The 23,913-nt window shown below is 52.5% G+C and overlaps 1 protein-coding gene across 1 annotated transcript; it reads right to left on the minus strand.

The window, feature by feature from the left end:
* Nucleotides 1–6,904: 6,904 nt before the first annotated feature.
* Nucleotides 6,905–21,802, minus strand: MYBL2 (MYB proto-oncogene like 2). Its single transcript, XM_064167938.1, has 14 exons — nt 21,723–21,802; nt 20,934–21,027; nt 19,323–19,394; nt 18,874–18,966; nt 16,940–17,160; nt 16,630–16,786; nt 15,831–16,100; nt 14,004–14,393; nt 12,984–13,123; nt 11,710–11,809; nt 11,005–11,118; nt 9,506–9,622; nt 9,136–9,282; nt 6,905–7,561 (listed from the first exon to the last, which is right to left on the minus strand). Exons 1-14 carry the CDS (start codon nt 21,740–21,742, stop codon nt 7,433–7,435), a joined length of 2,064 nt encoding a protein of 687 aa, XP_064024008.1. The 5' UTR covers nt 21,743–21,802; the 3' UTR covers nt 6,905–7,432.
* Between the last annotated feature and the right edge of the window lie 2,111 nt (nt 21,803–23,913).

The following is a 23,913-nucleotide window of genomic DNA, read 5'->3' on the forward strand; positions in this document are numbered from 1 at the left end:
CAGAGAGAGGGGGGAAATTAGAGCAATGAGATTATCTGCATCTGAGAGACAAAGGGACTGGGGTTTTAAAGAGGGAAAGGGTCGAACTGCATAGACACATCTACTGTGTCTCATAGGGCAGGGGAACACCTCTGAGGTGAACCTGAGTGTGTAAGCTATGGCACAAGCATCAGATCATAGGAAAGTGCCCAAGAGTAGATCTGATACAAACTGGAACCCAGCAGGTTCCATTAGAACAGGAGAAGAGAGTTCTTTGCTGTGAGGATGCCAGAGTCCTGGGGCGGGCTGCCCAAAGAGATTGCAGAGTCTTCTTCCCTGGAGAGATTCCAAACCAGCCTAGATATGGTGATCCTGAGCAGCCCGCTCTGAGTGACCTTGCTTTAGCAAGGGGTTGGACAAGGTGATCTCTGGAGGACCCCTCCACCTCCCACCGAGCTGGGATTCTGTGAACTGCCCTACTCTTAACTCACTGAGCCCCATTTTAAACTCTCTTCTCCAGGCAGGGAAGGATCACTTCCATAGCAGCTTTGATCCACTTGTTCCTGCAGCACGAAAGCCCATTTTGTCAGTCATCCTCCTACCTGCACATTCACCATCCTCATCCAGCTCTTCACCAACATCCACCCCCCTCAGGCCTTAAGGCCCTTCACAAATCAACCAGGTTCCCTTGGACCCTGTTGCTGAACTCATCTGGTTGCAAGGCAAGGATGGTAGTTGCCCATAGTTGTCCAAGATGGGTCTGATATCAAATCGGGGAGCCACCCAAATTTCAAAAGAGAAGGTATTTGTGCTCAGGTTTGGGTCCCTCACTACAAGAAGCATATTTTGGTGCTGAAAGTATGTGCAAAGAAGGGCAATGAAGCTGGTAAAGGGTCCAGAGAACAAGCCCAGGGAGGAGCAGCTGAAGGAGCTGTGGTTGTTCAGCCTGGATTAAAGGCAGCTGAGAAGAGACCTTATTTTCTGCAACTACCAAAAGGAGATTAGAACCAGGTGGGGTCGGTCTGACCTCCCAGGTGGTAAATGATAGGATGAAAGGGAACAGCTTCAAGCTGCACCAGGAGGTTTAGGTTGGACATGAGGAACAATTTCTTCCCCAAAAGAGTCCAGCCCTGAAACAGGCTGGTGCTGGAGTCCCATCAGTGGAGGGGTTTCAAAGGTATGTAGATGTGATAGAGAGACATGGCTTAGAGGTGACCAGACAGTGCTGGCACGGACCCGACGATCTGAAAGCTCTTTTCCATCCCAGACCGCTCCGATGCCCTGCGGTGCCAGTCCTGCCCCCCGCCTTTCCCAGCGCTCCCGGGCCGGGAGCGGCAGGAGCCCGGCGGCGGCTCTGCAGCGTGGCAACAGCGCCGCCTAGTGGCACAAGCGGAGAACAAACCGTGCGGGCAGCGACCGCTCCAACGGAAGGGCGAAACAAGCTCCGGGCTCCGCGTGGGGTCGGTGCGCCACCCCGGGTGACCGCCCGGCGCTATCCCCTCGGCATGCTGCCCACTTCATCTTCGGGAAAGCCACCCTGGCACCCAGAGAGGGGAAAAGCCTTTTTGCAAGGGGAGGGTGCGGCGACTGCCCTGGTGCAGGGGGTAGGGCAGGCCGCTCGCATCCTGCTTTTGACGCAGCAGTCCAGGAGCACCGAGGGATGGAGCCGCCGGGCAGGAGCCGGCTCCTGCGCAGGGAGGGCTCCGAGGAGCCCCGGCCGCAGGGACTATTAGGCAGAAATTAATCTGTAAAGGAAACTTCGCCAGAGCCACACCTTGAGTGCTGTGTTCAGTTCTGGGCCCCCCAGTTTAGGAGGGACACTGAGATGCTTGAGCGTGTCCAGAGAAGGGCGACGAGGCTGGGGAGAGGCCTTGAGCACAGCCCTACGAGGAGAGGCTGAGGGAGCTGGGATTGGTTAGCCTGGAGAAGAGGAGGCTCAGGGGAGACCTTATTGCTGTCTACAGCTACCTGAGGGGTGGTTGTGGCCAGGAGGAGGTTGCTCTCTTCTCTCAGGTGGCCAGCACCAGAACAAGAGGACACAGCCTCAGGCTGTGCCAGAGGAGATTTAGGCTTGAGGTGAGGAGAAAGTTCTTCACTGAGAGAGTCATTGGACACTGGAATGGGCTGCCCGGGGAGGTGGTGGAGTCGCCGTCCCTGGAGCTGTTCAAGGCAGGATTGGACGTGGCACTTGGTGCCATGGTCTGGCCTTGAGCTCTGTGGTAAAGGGTTGGACTTGATGATCTGTGAGGTCTCTTCCAACCCTGATGATACTGTGAGACTGTGAAATATCGATTTTGTGTTTGTCTGCTTCTGCTGGGCCCAAGAAACAGCAGGTTCCGACGTTAGCCAGGGCTGGTCTGGCTTAATTCAGCCCTCAGTTTACACAAACCCTGGGAGCAGGCAAGCACTTCAGCAGAACTGAAGCTAGAAGTATTTATTTCCTCCCCACCCCCACCCCCCAGTTTAGCCCTTTTGGACAGACCTGGCAGCAAAATCACAGATAACAGGCTAGATTTTGTCAGGGCTGCAGATTCTGGTTTGGTAGTGGAGTTTTCAGCCCTGCAGCCTCCCCAGATAGAAGCACTTGGCAGCACGGTCCCAGTCACTCCAGCAGCACCACTGCCAGGACAGCTTTGCAAGCACAGGACAGCAAAAACAGGTTTCTGTACCTGACTTTGCACTCCAGCAGCTGTGGCCAGGAGCAGAGCAGCAGGCAGGGAGGTGCCTTTGCTCAGTGAGCACCAGCACGACACACTGGAGCATCTTCCCCTCCAAAGCAAGACACTGAGCCCAGTCTTTGCCCAGTGCTCAGCCAGGAGATGGGCTCTACTCTACCCACTTGGAGACCAGAACCACAAGAGTGTTTGGGTTGCAAAAGACCTTTAAGGTCATTGACTCCAACTGTTGTCTAACTCTACCAAGTGATTTGACCACTGCCAGCTGGATGCTGCCCATGACAAGGGGAGATGAGCCTGTGCTTGTCCCCTGGGCAGTGCTCCTGAGTGTTTTCACAAGAGGGGCTTTTTAATTCACTGAAGTGTCTCTTCTCTGGCACTTTCCAAATGGAAACACTGATTTTTATGAAGGCATGTGTGCTAGTTTGAAGCAAGCTAGAATGTTTTGGTAAAAGAACTAGTTAATGGGCAGTGAAATGAAAAACAATTCATTTTTGTTTTGGGCGGGTAAGAGCCCAAACCATCACAGCATGGAATGACAGGACAAAGGCTAATGGCTTTGAACTGGAGGAAGCTGGATTTAGATGAGATGTTAGGAAGAAATTCTCCCCCATGAGGGTGGTGAGCCACTGGAACAGGTTTTCCAGAGATGTTGTCAGGCCTCCAACCCTGAAGCCACAGCCAGGTTGGATGGAGCATTAAGCACCCTGGTCTAGTAGGATGTGACCCCAGCAGGGGGTCAGAACTAGACCATCTTTAAGATCCCTTCCAACCCAAAGCCATCTATGATTTCCACACTCCCAACCCTTTGGATTCCACACCAAATGTTTTCCCTGACCTAGTACCATGTTTTAATCTTTCACTCCTCTGTACTGGCAGAGATGAAGAACTGCATCCTCCTCACTGCAGAAAGAGAAGGGGAGAATTTTAAGTTGCCAAAGCACAGTTCATTTCCCATCCAGCTGCACCCAGCTCTTCACACAAATTGTCTCCATCTCTTGCAAAACCCAGGAGCTGCTCAGCTCCTCTTCAGCATGTAGCTACCAGGCTAAAATTGTCCTTTTAATTTCCTAAACCTTTAAACTCTCAGGTCAGAGTGTCAAAAAAAAATAAAGCACATGGAAAAAAAAATGCAAGGTTATTGCTTAGCAACTGTTCAGTAAATACCAGAAGCAAAGGCAGGAGAAGGCACTTGGCTGCTCTGAGTAACAGCCAAAGTGCTTTTTTGGTCAGACGGAAGTCCCAGATGCCCACCCTGAGCTCAGCATCCCTTTGCACCCAGTACAAGGTCCAGCAGGGGTCTAAGGCATCCTCCTTTCCTGCACCGAGCTGTGGTGCCACTGAGGTGCTAACAACGCAGATTTAGCCCCCAATGGGAAATTCACCTTTTCTTTCTTTCCCCCCTCCCCACCCGGTGCAGAACATCCACAGCCTGGTTGAACTCCCCTGCCCTGCATGGTAAGGCAGCAGGAGAGCAGGGATGGAGCAGCAGATCTGCACGCTGGGAAGCAGGGTGGGTTCCTGAAGGGAGCTGAGCTGCTCCTTGTGCAGCTCTAGTGTTAACGTGGGATCACACAGCTGCTCCAGGACAAACCCACCAGACACTCACCGTGCAGCCTCACTTGGCCTTTGTGGAAGCATCAGGCAGCAACAGGCTGTGCTCAAGCTCCAACGGCTGTGCTCAAGCTCCAACCTCCACAGCACCACTGAGCAATTATGCATCATTTCATGCTCTGCAATTTACTTTGCTCTGTGTCGTCTCATTAGCTACTAAATGCTGTGTGTTGGGGAGGTCAGCAGGGCAAGCTGGGGCTGCAGCTTGCTCCAGGTCAGCAGCTTCTCCTGCCACAGCTGTGCCATCCCACCAGAGCAGCAGAGGAAAGCCTCAGCATAGAGCAGGCAAATCATTTGATCTACCAGCTATGCCAGGGACTGGGATATATCCTTTCAGTCATCTTTTATTTCCTTTAGTCCCAGGAAATACCCAAAATGGAAAAATCCTTCACTTGCACTGTGTATCCCTTGGTGGCTGCCTGCAGGGATGGCTCTCCCTACAGGTGCTGTGCCCAAGAGCCCCCTGCAAGCAGCCTGCTCTTTGTGCAGGCCTTCAGCAGCATCAGCTGTGGAAATAAGATAAAAAGGCTGTAAAATCCCTTTCTAGCAGCAGGAACAAACCCAACAGCCCAGAGCCCTTTGAGGGACAGAGAGCAACTCCCATGCTGCTGGCCTTGGAGCTGTGCCACCTCAGCACCATCCATCTGCATTCAGAAGGAAGCCTGGCAATGAAGAACTCTGGGTGCCCTCTTCTTTTCCCCCCCTCTCCCCCCACACTCCAGTATTTTTGCTTCCCCGGGGTTTTTCCAGCTGAAGTGGCATCCCACTTGCTGTCCAGGCTAATCACCCAGAAGACTCTAGCTCTGCTATGCCCCTGATAGAAATCAGTATTTGCTCTGTGTCTGGGTCCAAGCAAGGGGTCATCTGCTCTGCTGAAGAATGTCAGGTATCAAAAGCAGTTGCAGAGCTGAAAATAAAGTAGTAACTCAAGGGTTATGCAGCTTTCCAGCAAGCTGGGCCACAGAAGAATCCTCTCCTACATGTCAGGTACTTCTGGGACCCTTTCCTCCTTTTTGCTTAAAGCTAGATTAGAAGTCTTTGCTTCTCTTTGTGAATCAGAGTTGTGCAGCCTAAGAGCTGCTACTGCAAAGGGACAACAGCCTGGGCACATATAAGGGACAGAAAGAGGAACCTCCCCGCAGAACTCCCTCTTGGGGCCTCCAGCTCCAGTCCAGGGACTCCAAAGCCAGTGTGAAGTTCAACCTCGATGAGAGTTTTCCTGGCAATACAGCAGAGCTCCCAAATCCATGATGAAAACCCAGTGGGGCCTCTTCTCCGTTGGCAGAGCGGTGCCTCCTCCTGAGCCCTGGGACAGCCAAGCTGGGCTGGTTAGCTCCACACCACAGCTTCATTTTCCAATTAATGAGCAAAAATACAACTAGCTTTTAACTAGAATCTTGCTTATTTTCCTGCCCCTCAGTCTTTCTTAATGAGCACTCCACAAGGCAGGACACCCTCACTACCTGATTTACAGCAGCAGAGCAGCAGTTAATGCTTCTCAGCCTTATAATACTTTCATTTAGGGGTAGCTCTCAAACATATGTGCCAGGCTCACACACCCAGTAGCTCCTGCCTGCTGAGGACTCCCTGTTCAGTGTCTCCAGGAAGGAGAATAAGCTCTGGGTTTGGTTTTGTAAATCCACTCAGAGCAGGAACAGCTCAGCCCACTAATGCCAGAGCAGAGAGGGATGGTTTGATGATGACACCTCTTACACCACCAGAATGCCAGCAGCTAAAATCAAGCTTTCAGACAAGTGTTCCCCCCTGTCTTCCCAAAGCAAATATTACAGCACCAAGAAACAGAAATAAAAATGACTTCATGGATTTGCTTTGGCCCCGAGGCTGTAGACATGAGCAATGAGCTGGGTTTCCAGAACTCCCTCACTTCCCAGGATCCAAGGTTTTATTAACAAGTTTGTCAGTGAGATTTTGAGTCCATTTCCAATGTAAGCCACAGCCTGAAGTGAGATTTATACATCCCTGCTCCGTTCTGCTGCCCTGCAGGGACTGGGGACAGTGACCCTATTAAGCACAGGGAGCAGCAGATCTCCCTGCCCACATCTTTGCAGTGTGGTCACCCCGGCCAGAGGCAGATCTGACACCCAGACTTTGGTGTTTGGTCTCATCTCCCTACCATCAGGTGACAGAATGAGAGGAAATGGCCTCAACTTGCACCAGGGGAAGTTTAGATTGGACATTAGGCTGCAACAGCCACGTTTCATCCTTAGCTATGTCAAAGCAGATCTTCTACTGTTACCACACTGGAACAGGTACATGGATGCAGCTTTGGCCTCCAAAGCGTGGAAGGAGAGAAAAGGCTCTGCTGTAATGACACAGACTCATGTTCATCTCCAGCCCATAGCTCTCTGCCAGCCTCCATCTGCTCCCACAACTCTGCAGAGATCCCAGCCATGCTAAGCTCAAGCACAGAGGCACCTTCCCATTAAGTAACCACAATAATTTCTGAGCAGAGTGGGAGGGCACCATCCCTCCCTCTCCACACTGAATGGCCAACAGGGTTTCAGCAACTTTGCAAGGAAAGCAAAGATTCCACCTGAAAACCAGTGCTTGGCCACCCCAGCACAGCACTGCCACCCTCCAAAGCCCTGGGCAGAGTCAGAGTCCAGGTGACAGGGTGATATTAGCACCATCATTTATTTGAGGCGGGGGGCACAGCCCTGAGGAGAGGCACCCACTGCACAGAACAGCCCAGACCAAGCAAGGGGCTAGCTTCAAACATGGGTTAGCCCAAAGCATGTCTCCCTCCCTCCTAGAGGAACTGGGAGCCACAAGACATGCAGGAACCTTCACAAAAGCCATTTCTGAGGTACCAGAGTGTCCAGCAGGAAATCCAGGACGCTGCTCCACGCCAGAAGGCTGCTGAGTGCTGCTGCTGTTGCAAAGCTAGGTCTTGCTGCTTGCTCTCCAGCCCTCCCTTGGCTGCCTGTCCATAATGATCCCCAACCTTGCATTCCAAACGCTAGCCAGCAGTTAGCCCCAGCTAGTACAATAAAAATCTACCTGGGAGCAGAAGGAAAAACACCACCTCACACACCACAGCCTGGCAGAGGTTATTTCTTCTGTGGTTCCCCCTTCCTCAAGAAAACAAACAAACAAACAAAAACAACTTTAAAGCAATAAAATAAAATAAGCAAAGCAATCCTTCATGACAAGATCAAGGTCCTTGATGTGTGGCTCTGTTTCAACATGCCCAAAAACTGTCGAGCTTTCTCTTGCATGAAGAGTTGGTCTTGGGTTCCACCACAGGCTACCGCTTTCCAAGCCCTGGTCATCTAGAAAGGGAAAAGAAAACAAGTGTGCAGCATGGGTAAGGGAGAGGATGAGCACATCAATGCCCTCTTTTAAAAGACAGCAAAAATAAGTCACAGAAGCCCAGCATGGTGGGGGTTGGAGGGAACCTCTGGGGATCACCCAGTCCAACACCCCTGCTAAAGCAGAGTCACTCAGCAGGGTGCCCAGGATAGCAGTGTCCAGGCAGGTTTGGAATCTCTCCAGAGATGGTGGAAGAATGGAAGTGTTTAAGCAGGTTTTGTGAAGGGGAAGGAATTAGCCTGGCTGAGGAGCATTTATTTATCAGAAGGAAGAGCTTTTGCAACACACCTGTAATCCATGGAGAGATGCAACCTCCAGTCCTGAAAACTGGCCAAGGCTGCTCAGCAAGACACTGCTCACCTGGCATGTAAAAGCACCCCCACACTAGCCCCCAGCCTCAGCTCCACCCCTCGCTAGGAAGATCACTAATTTCCATGCTTACTCAAGCTACCAGAGCTCCCATGACTTGGCTAAAGCAAAATCATGGTCCAAATCTCCAAGTCACTGACTAACAAAGCATAGAGCTCTCTGCCTGCAAATACAGGGAGTGGGAAAGACTTGAGAGAGCACATGGAAACGTTTGTGCCCCACAGGGAATTTGTAGCCGCTGTGACTCCAGCACAAGCCAGACACAGCTGTCTGGAGCTGAGCAGCTGTAACAGCACCACTCTCAGCACAAGGTCCAGAGTGGCACACAGCAGCTGAGTTCTGTACTGGCATGAGGTCAGGTAAGCTGCAGGGCAAAGCCAGCCTGTGCTGCCTGCAGCACATAGCCTGCACCTCCACCCTAAATATCACAGGGGTGAAAAAATCACCCTGGACTTAGCATTTACACAGCACTCGGCAGACCTGCTCTGCCCAGAGAAACAAGAAAGATGAGCCTACTGTTGTCTACCCAAGGAGAGCTCACTGGAAAAGGGAAGGTTCACTTCACTGCTGGATCAGTCATCCCACTTCCTTACAATCATCCCACTTCCCTACAATCTTTCAACCAGGTTGGAAGAGACCTCCAAGATCATCCAGTCCAACCTAGCACCCAGCCCTATCCAGTCAACCAGACCATGGCACTAAGTGCCTCATCCAGGCTTTGCTTGAACACCTCCAGGGATGGCAACTCCACCACCTCCCTGGGCAGCCCATTCCAATGCCAATCACTCTCTCTCCCAACAACTTTCTCCTAACATCCAGCCTAGACCTCCCCTGGCACAACTTGAGACTGTGCCCCCTTGTTCTGTTGCTGGCTGCCTGGGAGAAGAGACCAACCCCTACCTGGCTACAACCCTCCTGGGCAAAGAAGCAGCCTCCTATGAGGGCCAAACAGGCTAAGCAGGCAGCTTTGAGCCTCAGTAGGATTTGCAGGACTGCAAAGAGACAGGAGGAAGCTCAGCATCTCCAAACCTTGGTGCTAAGACAGCCCGGATGCCTACAGGAGTGCACAGTGCTTCATCTTCTCATCACTCCTCCTCCCAAGGAGGAGCAAGGGCAGCACTACCAGCTAACCTCCTGCCTGGGAGAGCAATGGCTGTGGGCTTACTGGTGCTGGTGGTCTGAAATGGCTTGGCATTTTCCTGTAGGACATTTTCTCTGGCTGCACTTGCACAAAGGCTCTGTTGAGCAAACCACTGTCGTTCTTCCTGCTGGAGGAGGAGAGGTTCAGGGACCTTGACAGGAAATTCACAGGCTGCAAAGAAGGGAAAAAAAAGAAAAAAATCTAAGAAACAAGTTCATTTACCCCAAAAGAAAGACTTGGCCTGGCCAAAAGGCCAGCTAACAAGTCCAGCCCTTTGTCCACACGCACATGTGCTGCTCCTCAAAGGTAGCTGCAGGTGGCAAAGCTGCCACCATGGCTTTGTGCTGAGCTTCTCCCTAGCACGAGCTAGTTTCACCCTGCTGTGAGCCCTCACCTGGGCTCTTTTGAAGCAGACAGTCTTGGGGAGGGCAGGCACGTTTTGAGTCATGTCTTCATCCAGGATGTCCAGGGCCAGAGACTTCCGGACCTTCTTGATGGGGCTCCGGCGCAGCTGTGGGCACACAGCAGAACCAACATCAGCGACTGTCACTCCAGGCACCTCCCACCCTAAGGGCCCGGGGCGCACACCCAGCCCACATCACCCCAGGGGTGGACTGCATTGCCACCTCGGGAAGAGCACACACTGCAGCCTTTCCCACCACAGGGCACTGCAGCTTCCAGGGCTCTCCTCCTGGCACCAGGAGCCGCTGAGTTCATAGAGTCACAGCCTGGTTTCCGTTGGAAAAGCCCTGTAAGAACATCGAGTCCAACTCTTTTCTAACTCCACCACGGCTGATGCTAACCCATGTCTGCCAGCACCACGTTTCTGCCTCTTTTAAACAGGGATGGTCATTCAACCACCGTCATGGGCAGCTAGTTCCAGCAATTCAGAACCCTTTCATGGAAAATTCTTCTACTATTCAACCCACATCTCCCCTGGCACATCTTGAGGCAATTTCACCTTGTCCAGATAGCTAGGAGAAGAGACCAACACGCATCTTGCTGCAATCTCAGGGAGTTCTAGAGAGAGAAGCTCTCACCTCAGCCACCTTTGCTCCTGGCTAAACAACCCCAGTTCCCTCAGCTGCTCCCCACCAGACCTCTCCTCCAAATCCTTCACCAGCTTTGCTGCCCTTCTCTGGATCTGCTCCAGCACCTCAATGTCCTTCTTGGAGTGAGGGCCTCAAGCCAAACCCTCAGCAGTGCTGGGTACAGGACACTCCCTGCCCTGGTCCTGCTGGTCACACTGCTTCTGATCCAGGCCAGGATGCTGTTGGCCTTCTTGACTATCTGGGCTCACACTGGCCTATAAGCACCCAACTGTTGAGCAACACTGCCAGGTCCTTTTCTACCAGGCAGTTTCCAGACACCCTGTCCCAACTCTGGAGTGTTCATGGGGTTGCTGTGGCTCAAGTGCAGGGTCCAGCACTTGGCCTTGGGCCAGGTCCCACTGCCCAGCCTGCCTACCCTCAGGAAGATCAACATTCCCTCCTGACTTGGTGTCATCTGCAAACTTACTGAGGGTGCCCTCGATCCCCTCGTCAGATCACTGACAAACAGAACAGGTCCCACTGCTGAGCACTGTGGAACTCAAAGACCAAGTCCCTTTCAGTAGGAAAGGGAAGCCACCAAAGCTTTCCCACAGCATTCTGAGTGTCCAACATGCCACAGACAGTCCATGTTGCCATGGGTCTCTCTAGTTATGGACAGGGCATCTCCTGCTGTGCCCTGAGCTCATCATAACCAACCAGGACACAGCTGGACATGTTTTCAAGCAGGCCTTAACCTCAGGCACTTCTCACTAAAAGGCAGCAACCACAGACCAAACACATTTTGGTGCCACTAGCCAGAACAGCCCTTAGGCAGCAGTTTCTAGTTATAAAATCATCTCACCCCTTGTTTCCTCTTCTGTTTCTCAGGCTTCACATCATCCTCTATGATAAGTTCAATGCCAGCTTCACTTCGAAGCACCTCTTTTAAATCTTCTTCCAGATGAGGAGTCTGGGGCTGGTGTGAAAAGGAGGAGCACAAGACAGTCAAAATTTGTATGCTAAGCAGACTCCCAAGGGATCCTCTCTCTTGAGGGATAACAGGGTAAAGGAGTCCACCGTGGGAGGGCAAGCACAAAACCAACTTACTTCCCAAATGGAAACGACAGATCTGCTGGCCAAATTTACAGGATCATCAGGCATGAGAGACACATCACCTGAATCTTAGATGTGCCATCAAGAGCCCAGTATGCACAGAAGGCCTGGGCTACCAGAAACTGCCATCCCCACACCACTCACATTAAGAGGCCCAGCTCCTCAAGGGTGCCAGTTCCTTGTTTTCCCTCAAGGCCATAGGCAGCCAAACACTGCCCCTGATTCAAGGGCAGATTTTGGCATTCTGAGCTGGTTTACAGAGGAACTAAAGTCCTTGTGGCTGCTGACCGTGGGATGTTCACCCTGCCAAGGTCCCCTTAACCCTCCCACCTCGGCCTAGCACTACCAAGCATTGTTTTGATACAGATAAGAGTTGCCTCACAGCTCTGCTGCCATCTCCTCCATGTCCCCTTGTTTCCACCACCAGCAAGTGCCAGACCTGCTCAACACTTACCAGAGGCTTAAGTGGTCCATATTTCTCTAGGGCATTTTTGAAAGGTGTGGGGGTGTGAGGAGTGTTGTCCACCACATACTTCTGATCTGGAGTGATAAACCTGGCAGCAGAGAGGGAAAGATGAAGGATCAGACGTGCTGTGATCCACACAAAGCAATCCCAGCCTTCTAAATCCCCTCATTACATGAGCCACTGTAGAGAGGTGGCAAGCAGCAGCTTTCTGCCTAGTTGGATTATTCTCGAGGCTGAAGCAGGGCAAACAGGCACAGAGGTGTCTTTAGCAGGGAAAACTTCCTTCAGCTGTGCCAGCTACCAAGCACCCCAGTGAGAAAGCACCACCCTGGCACAGGCAGCATGCAGACCAGGCCTATTCTGCAATGCTTCTGCTAGTAGATCTACTCATACCCAGTACAGGCTTGTGACAGTCACAGCTCAACCAGCAGAAGGCTTGTGTGCAAATACACTTAGAGCAGCCAAGGCAGCTCAAACCACTTGGACAGAAGAGCTGTTGTGGACCAAGTCAACAGCAGAGTGGTTTTGCTAGCACAGCAAACACCCCTAAACACTGCAGTGCTTCAGCCTTCCAGTATTGGAAGGGGGCTGCTGAAGAGGGACTTTTTACAAAGGCATGGAGTGACAGGACGAGGAGTAAAGGCACCAAACTGGAAGAAACTGCATTGAAATTTATTAGGAGGAAATTCTTCACCACACAGGTGGTGAGGCACTGAAACAGGTTGCCCAGAGAAATTGTGGCGGCTCCAAGCCTGGAAGTGTTAAAAGCCAGGTTGGATGGGAACTTGAGCAACCTGCTCTAGTAGCAGGTGTGCCTGACCAAGGCAGATGGGTTGGAACTAGATGATCTTTAAGGTCCTTTTCAGCTCAGCCATTCTGTGGTCCAGCCTGCCACCAAAACACTTCCTGTGCAGATCAGCCTTTCTCACCTGCCTCTCGGGTCAGGCAAAGCAGAGAGTGCAGAGCCAAAGAGGTGGATCTGAGGAAATCAAATCCCTTCCTCCTGGCACCAGGCTCACATCAATGTTTCCCAGACAAAGGCAGCAACAGTGCAGCTGGCAGCTGAGCACAACAGTGGTCACGTGGCTGCACCCTCCATCAGATGGGACAACTGTTCACTGCAGCTTACAGCAACTGTCTTTGGTTGGTGTGGTGGTCTAAGGACATGCCCCACTCTGCCCTGCCCCTCTCAGCAGTGTCAGCACAAGAGTGGAGAGGCTGCTCAGGTGAGGATGAAGAAGTAAGAGGAGGGAAGGACTTACGCTGAGTTCTTCTGGAGTAGAGGGGTCTTGTCCCTGTGCAGAGGGGTGGTGACAATCACCTTCTGACTGCACACGGGTGTGGAGGTCAGAGATGGATTCTCCAGTTCTAGTGTATCCTGTTTGGTCCAGAAGTTTAAGAACTGCAGAGCACAGGAAAGAAATAAAAGAGAGGACACACTGTCTCAGCATCTCAAGTCACTGCTTTTTCCTGAAGAGGGAAAATCTGAAGGAGAGACAATCCTCCCACACCAAGTGGCACAAGAGGGATCTGTCTCAGCATAAACCAGGACGACTCTCATGGACTTACACAGTCCTGTACATGAACAGACACATGAAAGCTGCCAGCAGTCACCTCATATCTGCAAAGATTATTCACTTCCCATAAGGGGTGAGCTGATATGACAAGCAGCTACAGGATGGGAAAGAAGTCTCTCCTGGCACTGGTCCCAGGTAAAATCAAGCGAAATGGGGAAGGAGAGACAATGCCAACCTCCCAAAAGGCCATTCCCACCTCAGGATGGCCAACACGAGGGATGCTGATGTAATGCAACAGTGTACAAGGTAACAGGTTTTGCACTGAGCTATGGTGCAAACAGGAGAAGCCACCTGTCACTGTTTGCACACTGCTACCCACAGCTGGGGCAGCAAAGCCCTGGGGACAGAAGGACCACACCCTCCAGCAATCCTGTAGCAGGCAGGCACACAGATTTGCATAGTGGTGCTCCCTCCTCACAGTGGGCACATGCCCTGCCCATCACACAGGGTAACTGGGCTTGACACTGCAAGTGCTCCTCGAGGAGCTCCCATGTGCAGGTTGCTGCTCCCACAGAAGAGCAGCACTGGAGACTGTCAGAAGCCAATTCTCCATCTTGCTTTAGCACAGACACACCCTATGCACCGGCACTGCTTTATCCACAGGAGCAGAAACACAGAGATGTCAGAGGTGATAGGAAAACCTGGCGTGAGGGCAATTAGAGCACAAACAGGCTTAGCAACTCATAAGCAAGCCCAGTTCCATACCTGAGATGGAGAGAAAGGCAGTGTCTTGACTGGGGTGCTCTTGGGTGTCATGCTGTTGCAGGAATCAAGGAAGCAGAGGCTGGTGCTGGTGGCATTCTCTGTGACAGGGGAAAGGGATATCTTCCTCTTTTTCTGCCTCTTCAGCACAGAGGGCGGCGTGCCAAAGCTGCCCTCGGCATGTGGAGAGATGGGAATGAGCTCCCCCTTGCTGCTCTTGCTCAGGTCAGAGATGGTGTGGCCATCCAGGCGGTACTCAGTGACGTTGGGCAAGGATGGCACTGGCTTGCTGGGGGTTTGCCTCACGGGGCTATTGCTGCTGCTGCTGTCGTCGCCAGCAGAGGGTTCCTCAGGCAGGTCAAACTGGGTCAGGTCACACCATCCATCAGGATCCTGCACACACGGGTCAGACACCATCACAGAATCATTCTGATTAGAAGAGACCTTTAAGATCATCCACCAGTCCAACCACTAACCCAGCACTGCCAGAGCACCACTAAACCATATCCCTCAGCACCACATCTACACAGCTTTGAAACCCTTCCATGGCTGGCAACTCCAGTACTGCCTTGGGCAGCCTGTGCCAGGGCCTGACAACCCTTTTGGGGAAGATGTTCCCTGTGTCCAGCCTAAACCTCCCTTGGTGCAATCTGAGGCCAGCAGCCCAGGAAGGAGAACTCTGCAGCCAACTGGTACAGATGTGGAGATGTGCTAGCAGGTGAAGTAAGTGGACATGTGACACTGGACCAGATTCTGCACAGAGCGCGGCTAGAGGAGACTTCAAGCCCTGCTCCCCTCTGTTGTGCCGGCACAGAGAACCACACCGGGGAGCAGACCCAGCTGAAAGCTGCCGCTTGAGCACGATGCACATTTCCTTCTTTCGGCAAAGCTGGTTTCCCAGCACAGCTGCACAAACATCTGTACCCTTGCACAGAAGGGACAAAAAAAACGCAGTTGGGGAAAGGTCTGGCAACAAGGTTGAACGAAGGGACAAGGGACTGTCAGCAAACACCAACACGCAGGCACACCAATGAAGCTGGGCGCAGCGCTCTGCGGTAGCCACGTTGTTGAGAGTGGATTAAAAATAACCAGATCAGTTCAGAGATCAGCTGCTTCACAGCTCAACCCCACGAGTACCCAAGACCCCCTACAAGCAGGCCACTAAGAACCCACCAACGGGCCGTTCAGCTTTGGGCACAGGCTCTCCGCCCTGCTAATACACATGCAAAGTGGATCCTTCACGGCTAATCAGCTCCTCAGGCAGGGTGTTGCCCCCAGTAACATTTCCCTCCACGGCAGCAAAGGGCTCTGACAACTCTAGCCAGCCTCCCTTGCTGCTTTATCAGTCCAAACCCCCGCTAGTTTCAGTGAAGCCATCTCCGCTGAAAGCAAATGGTTGTAGCACTCCAGCGAGGAGGTCTGTCCTGTGTACATCTGGGCCTGGCTTATTCGCAGTCTGTCCTGTCCTATCCCATCCCATAACAGGAAGGAAAGGAAAGCTAATGAGTAGGACCCTGAACTTCTGTGAAACTGAGAGCTGAGAACGCTGACTGATAAGGTCTTGAGATTAGATTTGCCAGCACCTACAGTCTCCTACACCAGCAGAGCCTGTGCCCAAGGACATCCACATAGGCGAATTTCCAAGCCCAGAGCTGTAAAGGTCTAATCCAGCCCTGGAACTGAAATAGTGGAAAGCCATAAGCCGTTAAGAGAGACGGCTCTCCTCAGGATGCCAGGGTGATGAGCAAGAGAACCCATAAATTTACTCAGGGGAAAAAGTGGGGATCAGTCTCCTTACAGGAGCTGGAAGAGCAAAAGATCCTTACTTACAGATTCAATCATGTCCAGAGCTTCAGTAAAGGCTGGCACAGATGATGGGCACAAGTAGCTGGCAGCTTCAACGACCCATTTGTAGGGTGAGGTGACATATGAAGAAGCATCCTCAGGCACTGGGTCATCTGGGGTGCCCTCAGGGTTGGTCTCTGCCAGTTCAGCAGCTGGCAGCTCGGAGGGTAACTCCTGTACACCTGTCACCTCCTCATCACTGACATCCTCTTCCTTTATTTCAGAGACATCGACTGGGCAGCTGGGCAGGACACTCTTCGCACACACAACAAAGAAAACACAGACATTAGTAGAAACCAAGGGAAGTGTCGAGCCTGGGGACAAAGAGCAGGAGTCCCTAGACACGTTCAGCTCCACCTGTTCTACCTCTCATTCAGCTTGTTTCACATCCTTATTCTACCTCTGTCCCATAAAACATCTGAGCAAGAGTTTGTGCAGCACAAGCACAGGACTGTTTTAACTCAAGATTTCAGCTTACAGTAACCCAGGAGAAAGCTGAACAAGGAGCACTAATCCTGCCTTTCCTGCTGTCCAAGGGTCTGTCTTTGAAAACCACACTTTCTGCACAGAAAAAAAACAACTGTAGACTTCCCCTGCTTCTTTGTTTTTAGAAACAAGGAACATCTTATCTCTTCACCATACCCCCGACACTGTCTGAAGCAGCCTCCTTCTCCCACCAGCAACAGCACAACACAGCGAAAACAATCTCGAGTCTATAAGATGAACCCTTCAGCAGAGCAGGGCAGTGCCACAGCTGCCTGCTGTAAACATGCTGGTGCAGTACCTGGCTGTCAGCTCTCGTTTGACTTTGGCTCTCTCTGTCATCCACCTCCACAAGCAAGTACAGTGACTTGGATTCTTTAGTTTCATTGAGGAAACCTCCCGTGTCCACCTTCCGCTTGATGGTGGAGTTCCAGTGATTCTTCACAGCATTGTCAGTCCTACAGAAGAAAGAACAAAAATCACCATTTACAGCAGCTTGAAAGCACATCTTGCAGCTCCTGCATGCTCTCAGCCCTCTTCTGTGTGCCCAGCAGCTATCTCACTCAGCAGCTATCCAGCTGCGAAGGCACCAGCAAGCAAAGAGGTCCTACCTCCCAGGCAGCAGCTTGGCAATCTCCGCCCAACGATTCCCCAGGACCTTGTGGGCCTCAAAAATGATGCGATCCTCCTCCTCTGTCCACGAGGACTTCTTCACCTCAGGGTTGAGGTGGTTATGCCAGCGCTCCCGGCACTGCTTCCCCAGCCGCCCTTTCAGGTGCTTGGCTATCAGGGTCCACTGCTTGGTGCCATACTTTTTAACCAGTTCAATTACCTTTGAGGAGAGGGGAGGTAAAGAGCAAAATGGAATAAAGGATGGGAAGATCAATGCAGTCATCTCCAGGCTTTACTCTTCACTTCTCTTGAGAACAGGTCAAAGCAGACTTTTCCTTAGGTGAAAAAGCTGGAGGGATCCAGCACTGATAATGAGGTGAACCAGCACCTGAGAACAACAATTCAGCCACGTTTCCTAGAGAGGCCATCTGCATGCAGACTGTGCCACACAGCACCTACGACAGCAGATGGGGTAGAGACTGGCAAGCACATCAGCGGCAGAGAGGCCCAGATTTAGGCACACAGGCTCATCTCTGAGCAAGGGCCAAGTATGATATGCTCCAATGCTCCTCTGCCCTCCCTCCTATTAAGAGCTTGGCTGCATGATAACATTCACTATCGGCCCTTCACTGATCTGCACACTGGGCACAGCCTTCTTTTAAGTGTGCCACACCAAGAACAGACCAGAGCTGCAGCTCCAGGCCCTGCTAGCACCAGGATGCACATCATGACCTCCAAAACATTAAGAAAAAGACTATTTTCACTTCAGAGCCACCCACTTTGACACTTCCTCTTCACCCAGGGCATGCTCATGTCTGCCTTAAGCTCAATGCAAATTCTTACGGGCACAGAATCTGTTCTAAGCCTCTGTGACATGCCCATGGCACAGCCAGGATGAAACAGTCTACTACCAGCAAGAACATTCAGCTCACTAAAATATCAGAGAGGAGGCTGAAACGTTCTCCAAGAAAATTTCTGCTACCCCAGCCAGCTGCACTCAGCTAAAAGTCATGAGTATGCAGGTGATGTTCACAGTGCTCTTGGCTGATGTGTCCCTACTGCAGACTCTTGGCCATGAAGCACAGACAAATGGACCAAAGACACCCATCTGAGGCACACGTCAAGAAGCTGAAGTGCTTGCAGGGCAACGCAATGTGCAGTGTTAGGAGGAGAAAGCTGAAGCCCAGGTTAGGATGGGTTGACTGGCAGAGTCAGGATGTGCAAAGGGAAAGGGAAAGCACACAGCAACTGCTCTGCTGTAGCAAGGTGGAGGGACATCACAAGAAGCTTCTTTCAGATATGTTTGACAGAACACACAGATAGGAGGCAAAAGGAACCTTAAGAGCCTGTAACATGACCAAAAGGGAAAGAAACATGGCAGCAGAAGCATTACAGAGACACGTGAGAAAGTATTACAGCAAAAAAAAGCTTGATAGAAGTTGGAAAGTAGGAATTCACTTTCTCTGAAGTACATCAACGTGGTGAGTCTGAGCTGGCCTCTCTCAGCTCATTCTAGAATCAGCAGAGAAAAGAGACTCATAGAAGTCACGATCACCATCACACATCCACTTCAGCCTGTCTACTGTGGCACAGGAAATGCCAGTTCTGTTCTCCCCTCACTCCAACATGGCAGGTCAGGTGGAGGTCTGCCAGCAGACAGATGAATTGATTCCCTTCTCTGCTCTCCCCCTTGGCAGCCTACTGCAGCAGCGCTGTGTGAAAGGGAGAAGGTGTTTAGCTGAAGAGGCACAGAGCTGCTCCAGCACATCACAACCACAGTTGCATTAAACTGCTCAGAAGAGGTCAGAGCTGCTCTCATGGTTATCCACCACTTGAAAGAATTACCCACAGCTTACAAAAACAGACAAAGGTCTGATACCTCCAGCCAGCCACAGTCCAGCATTCAGATCCTCTCCTTTCAGCTCTGACTTACCTTTTGATCCTCCTCTTTGGTCCAGGGGCCCTTAACCAAGTCTGGATTCAACACCCTCAGCCACCGGTACTGACACTGCTGATCACTGCGATTCTAGGAAGAGGAATGAGAAGAGCCACATCTCAGAGTGGAGGCTTCAAAGGCCCCTATAGCAACAGCAGTCCCCACACTCACAGGCTGTCCCTGAACAACACAGAGAAGCACATGGAGAATACATGCTATGACTAGCATGGAGACAGGGACCTCAATTTCTCACCCCAGCTCCAACAGACTTGCCCTTGCAAGTCCCCAGTACAGGAAGATCTCCCTGTCCTGAAGGAGCACGTGGAGCTGCAGCCACAGAACAGCATCTCACTGTGCAAAGTGCTGCAGACACAGAGAAGCAGAGCAACAAACACAAGGAGGAACATGCAAACACTGCATTCCCACCTGAGCAAAGAGGCACTTACAGGAAAGTGACTGGCCAGGAATTTCCAGTCATTCTGCCCGTAATGTCTTACTAACATCTTCAGCTGCTCATCCTGCAAAGAACAAAGACATCCACTTTCACACACTCTGAGGAAACATTGGTGCCCCATGGTTGAGAGCAGCAAGGGAACAAGCTGGGAATTTAGTCAAGAAGGGTGCTTTTGCTTTCTGTGTTCAGGGGAAGAAGGGAGCTCACACCATCCTTTAGCAGTGTCCAATTAGAACCACACAACTGCTGAGCTCAGAAATGATGTTTAAGTCCAACCATGAACCCAGCACCACCAGGCCAACACTAAATCACGTCCCTCAGCACCACATCTATGTGGCTTTCCCATGCCTCCAGGAATGAGGTCTCCACCATTACCCTGGGCAGCCTGGTCTAGGCCTTGACAACCCTTTCAGGGAGTATATTGTTCCTCATATTCAACCTAAATCTTTCTGGGTGCAAGCTGCAGCCATTTTCTCTCAACCTGTCACTTGTTACTTGGGAGAAGAGACTAACATCCACCTGGCTCCAACCTCCTCTCAGGGAGTTGGAGAGTGAGAAGGTCTCCTCTCGACCAGGCTAAACAACCCCAGTTCCCTCAGGCACTGTTCACAGAACTTGTTCCTCAAAGCCTTCACCAGCTTTGCTGCCCTTCTCTGGACTTGCTCCAGTACCTCAATGTCCACCTGGCAGTGCAGGGCCCAAAACAGAACACATCAGTTGAAACATATTGGTTCTGAGCTCTGCACTGGGGCAAGCTCATAGAAAAAGTACAAAGCAAGAGCTCAGCTATGTTCCAGTCCAGTCTGGCTCAAACCTTCAGGCCAAGCCTACCTGGCTATCCAGCTCCCAGCTCAGCCACTGCTTTTGCTGGCCAAGAAAGCTGACTGGTTTAAGTGTACAAGCAGCAGCTCAGTGGTCTACTGCCTTTCAGTACTACACAGCATTTCTCTCCTGAAGCCTGTCTTAGTCCAGCTGTGCCCACACTTACAGCTCACAGAAAGCCCACTATAGGTGTCTCATGCCTCTGTGCTGTGGCTGGGAAAAGCAAGACATGAAAACATCACCTGCTTTAATCCTGCACAAAGATTTGGTGTTGAGACCACAGGGCAGACAGCACATCTTGCAGTCCTCAGAACAAAAATGATGGACAGACTGGGAGGAGTGAAGAGAATATCCCAGATAATTTCAGGCTCTCAGCCAAGATGACTAAACCATGATCTCAAAAACATCAATGTTCCCTGCTTCTGCTAGAGAAAAAAGAGGGTATTTCCAATGTGCAATTTAGCTTCCTGGAGGCCTCAGCCATGCCCTGGAACCTCTCTTTGCTCACAGGAGCACTGTGGGCAGCGGATTCCTCACTCAGGGTTCACCTGCAAAACGACTGTAGCTCCAGCAATTCCAACCACCACCTATCTCTCAGCCTCACAAAGACCTTCTCTCACATCAGGAAAACAGACACATGCCCTTCACCAGTAGCAAGGCAGCAGGAGGTGGTGCTGTGGCCAGGAGGTAAGAACTGGGGTGGAACCACCAAGCCCTGAATGCCATGTCAGAGGCCTATCTCAAAGCATCTGCTCTCACCAAGCACCAGGTTCCTACTCACCTCTTCTTGTGTCCACTTGACTTTGCACCTGCCATCCCGCTGCTCTGGCACATCTGAGTCCGTGTCCTGGTAATGCAGCTCATCCTGGTCCTCACTAAAGGAGAGCAAATGAAGGTTAGCACTTCTACCTCTGACAAAAATGCAGCAGAGAACAACCTCTGCCACGCAGAGCAGAGCTCCAGACCTATTCTCTTCCAGCATTGAGCCTCTCAGACATTCACCCAGACCCCCCCCAGCTTTAAAGGAGTCACTTAGCTCTGGGCTCCTGGTGCATTCTAGCAGGTTTTATGCTGCCCAGAGTAGGCAAAAGAGCGTTTGCGCATGGTTTTGTCCCCTCCTGTCCCTCTGGAAGGACTTTGTATCTAGGAACTGGCTCAATTTCCCCTCCTTAAAGCCTGCCAGCTCCGCGGACAGCTGTATTAAAAATAGAGGGATGGAAGAAGCAGCCCAAAGTAGGCAGATAGTGCTGGCAGAGCAGCTCCTTGCACATCGCCCACCCCCAGGACCCCCTACACTGCCCTGTCACCCCCTACTCCCCGACAGATACAGCCAGGCCCTCACCCAGCTCCCGGGTAAAGGCGAAATGGTCCTTTAGAACGGGCCTGGCTCTAGGAACGAAGGCGCCGGGGCTGCGGGACCGCGGCCCTGCCTGCAGCCCGCCAACTCGCTCGCCCGGCTGGAGAGCGGGAACGGGCTGAGCCCGCGCAGCGGACAGGAGATCCCCGGCGCTGCGCCGCCGCGGCGCGCAGGCACAAGGCCGGCAGGCGGAAGCCCAGGGGCTGCACTCACCCGCGGCTGCGGCGCGCCATGGCGGGGCCGGGGCCGGGGCCGGGGCGGCGCTGGGCCCAGCAGCGGGAGCGGGCGGCGGCGGCGGGGCCGGGGCCGGGCGGCGGCGGCACTTTTCCTATCTCGCGCCAGCAGCGCCCCCCGCGCGGGGCCGGGCCGCGCGTGCGCAGTGCCGCCGCCCGCACAAAGAGGCGCGCGCGGGAGGGCGCCCGCCCGCACCGCCCCCGGGCCGGCCGCCGGCACCGAGCCCCGCACCGAGCTCCCCGCAGAGCGCCCCCTGACCCAGAACACACGGGTTCGGAGTGCCCCGCGCAGCTCGGGGCACGGCTGCGCTCAGCTGCCAGAGCCGCAGCCCTGGCCCTGCCCTGGCCGCCTCTTGCCACAGCCGCAAGACACGGGACCCATCCAGAGGCCACAAACACCCACCCACAGTAACAAGCCACCTTCCCCACGTGGCTTCTGCAGCCCTGGGGTGCACTTAGGAGTCCCTCCGGAGAGGACAAGGCCGCTCCTTCCTAGAAGAGCAGAGGCGGCCAGCACGGCTCGGCTCTCCCCGCGGCCAGGCAGCGGCACTGTCACACCGCGCAGCGATGGAGCGCCCTGCTGACAGCTGCTCCTGACACCAGCACCTCCCACGCTCTGCCGCGGGACCCTGCCGGCTTCACGCTGCCTGTGCACACACATCACAGCCTAGCCACCGCACACGCATAACCCCAGCGTGGTGGGGGTTCGATGTGACCTCTGGAGATCATCTAGTCCAACGCCCTGCTGAAGCAGAGTCACCCACAGCAGGGTTTAGACTCCCTCTAAAGAGCTCTCCGAACCTCTCCGGGCAGCCAGTTTACCAGGTGAAGGCATTAAGTACCTCACGACATAGTGAGAAGTGCCACTAACATCTTGCTCTCTACACATCTGCAAGACATCCTGCCTGTACCTCTGCAAACCTCCCCGCCAAGAGGAACCGGGATGAGGTCAGAGATTGTCTGCCTCTTTCCCAGCACCCTGCAATGTAAGACAGAACAAGCAGCAGTGTATAAGCATTTGACCTTCGCTCCCACAGCTTCAGGATGCCTCCCAAGGTGGAGGATAGACAGTGGGACATCTGGCTCAGGGGGGAAAAACAAAATGTGATGTAAAAGACTGGGCTGTACTCACCTAAATTATGTTAATGTGTGTGCGCTCTACGTTCAAGACTACATAAGCAGAGTCATAATCAAGAACAAACCTCTCCAGTTGGATCCACACTGAATCGTGTGGAGTCTGTAATAGTGGTGCAGCAACTGCGGGATAATTCAATTGTGGTACCTTCTTTTTTACAAGAAAGGATGAATTATCGCAGGAGTTGACTTCATCTGGGCACAGGGAAGCTGAAAAACCCCACAGAATATTACAGGGAAAACTAGCTGAGGGTTTTGACCCTGAGTTTTGGGAGTCCACAGCAGAACATTATGCTGTAGCCTTCGTTTCAGTAGTGGCCCGGATACAAGTCGAATTTGAAATTGATGAAGGGGAAAAAAAATCAGCTGCTAGAGGAAAATATTCGACTATTCGAGAGAAAAAAATGAGACCTTGGAAAAGGAATTAGAAGAGGATAAGGCATAGAGGCAGAATTTTTGGAAACAAAGGCTCAGTCTAAGGCCTTTACTAATGCCTTAAGATGTACCTGCTCCCGTAAGAGTGTGAACGGCTTGCAAATGCAAACAGACCGCTTCTACCAGCTCCTGGTCAAGAAGCTGTAGCCTGGAGCCAGCAAGCATTAAGCTCCCATTATGCCAAGAGCCCCAACTCAGCTTGTGAAACGCCACTCCCAGGCAGCAGCCAAAGCAGCCTCGGAAAGCATGAGGGAAAGCTGCCCGCAGTAAATGCAGCTGCCACGACCCCACCACACCGGGAAGCCAGAAAGGAATGGCACCGGCTTAGCTCAGCCAAAACCAGAGGTTCGGCCAGCCTTAGGGATCACAGTGCCATCATTCACAATGCCACTGTCTCGGAGTCAGCCCATCTGCCATGTCCTCTCGCACCGCACGAAGCCAGTGAATCGGCAGCCTGCCGCAGCCTTAAAGGCACAGAGCACAAGAAACTTGACTCCCATTCAGCTTATGATTCCAGCCCCCCTGCTCGTCGCAGATTCCAGGAACACCGCACCGAGACCGCGTCCGCTGAGCGGACTCCACCGTGCCGCAAGTCCAAAGAG

This window comes from Pogoniulus pusillus, chromosome 29 (genome assembly GCF_015220805.1).
Source record: "Pogoniulus pusillus isolate bPogPus1 chromosome 29, bPogPus1.pri, whole genome shotgun sequence".
NCBI classification, from domain to species: Eukaryota; Metazoa; Chordata; class Aves; order Piciformes; family Lybiidae; genus Pogoniulus; species Pogoniulus pusillus.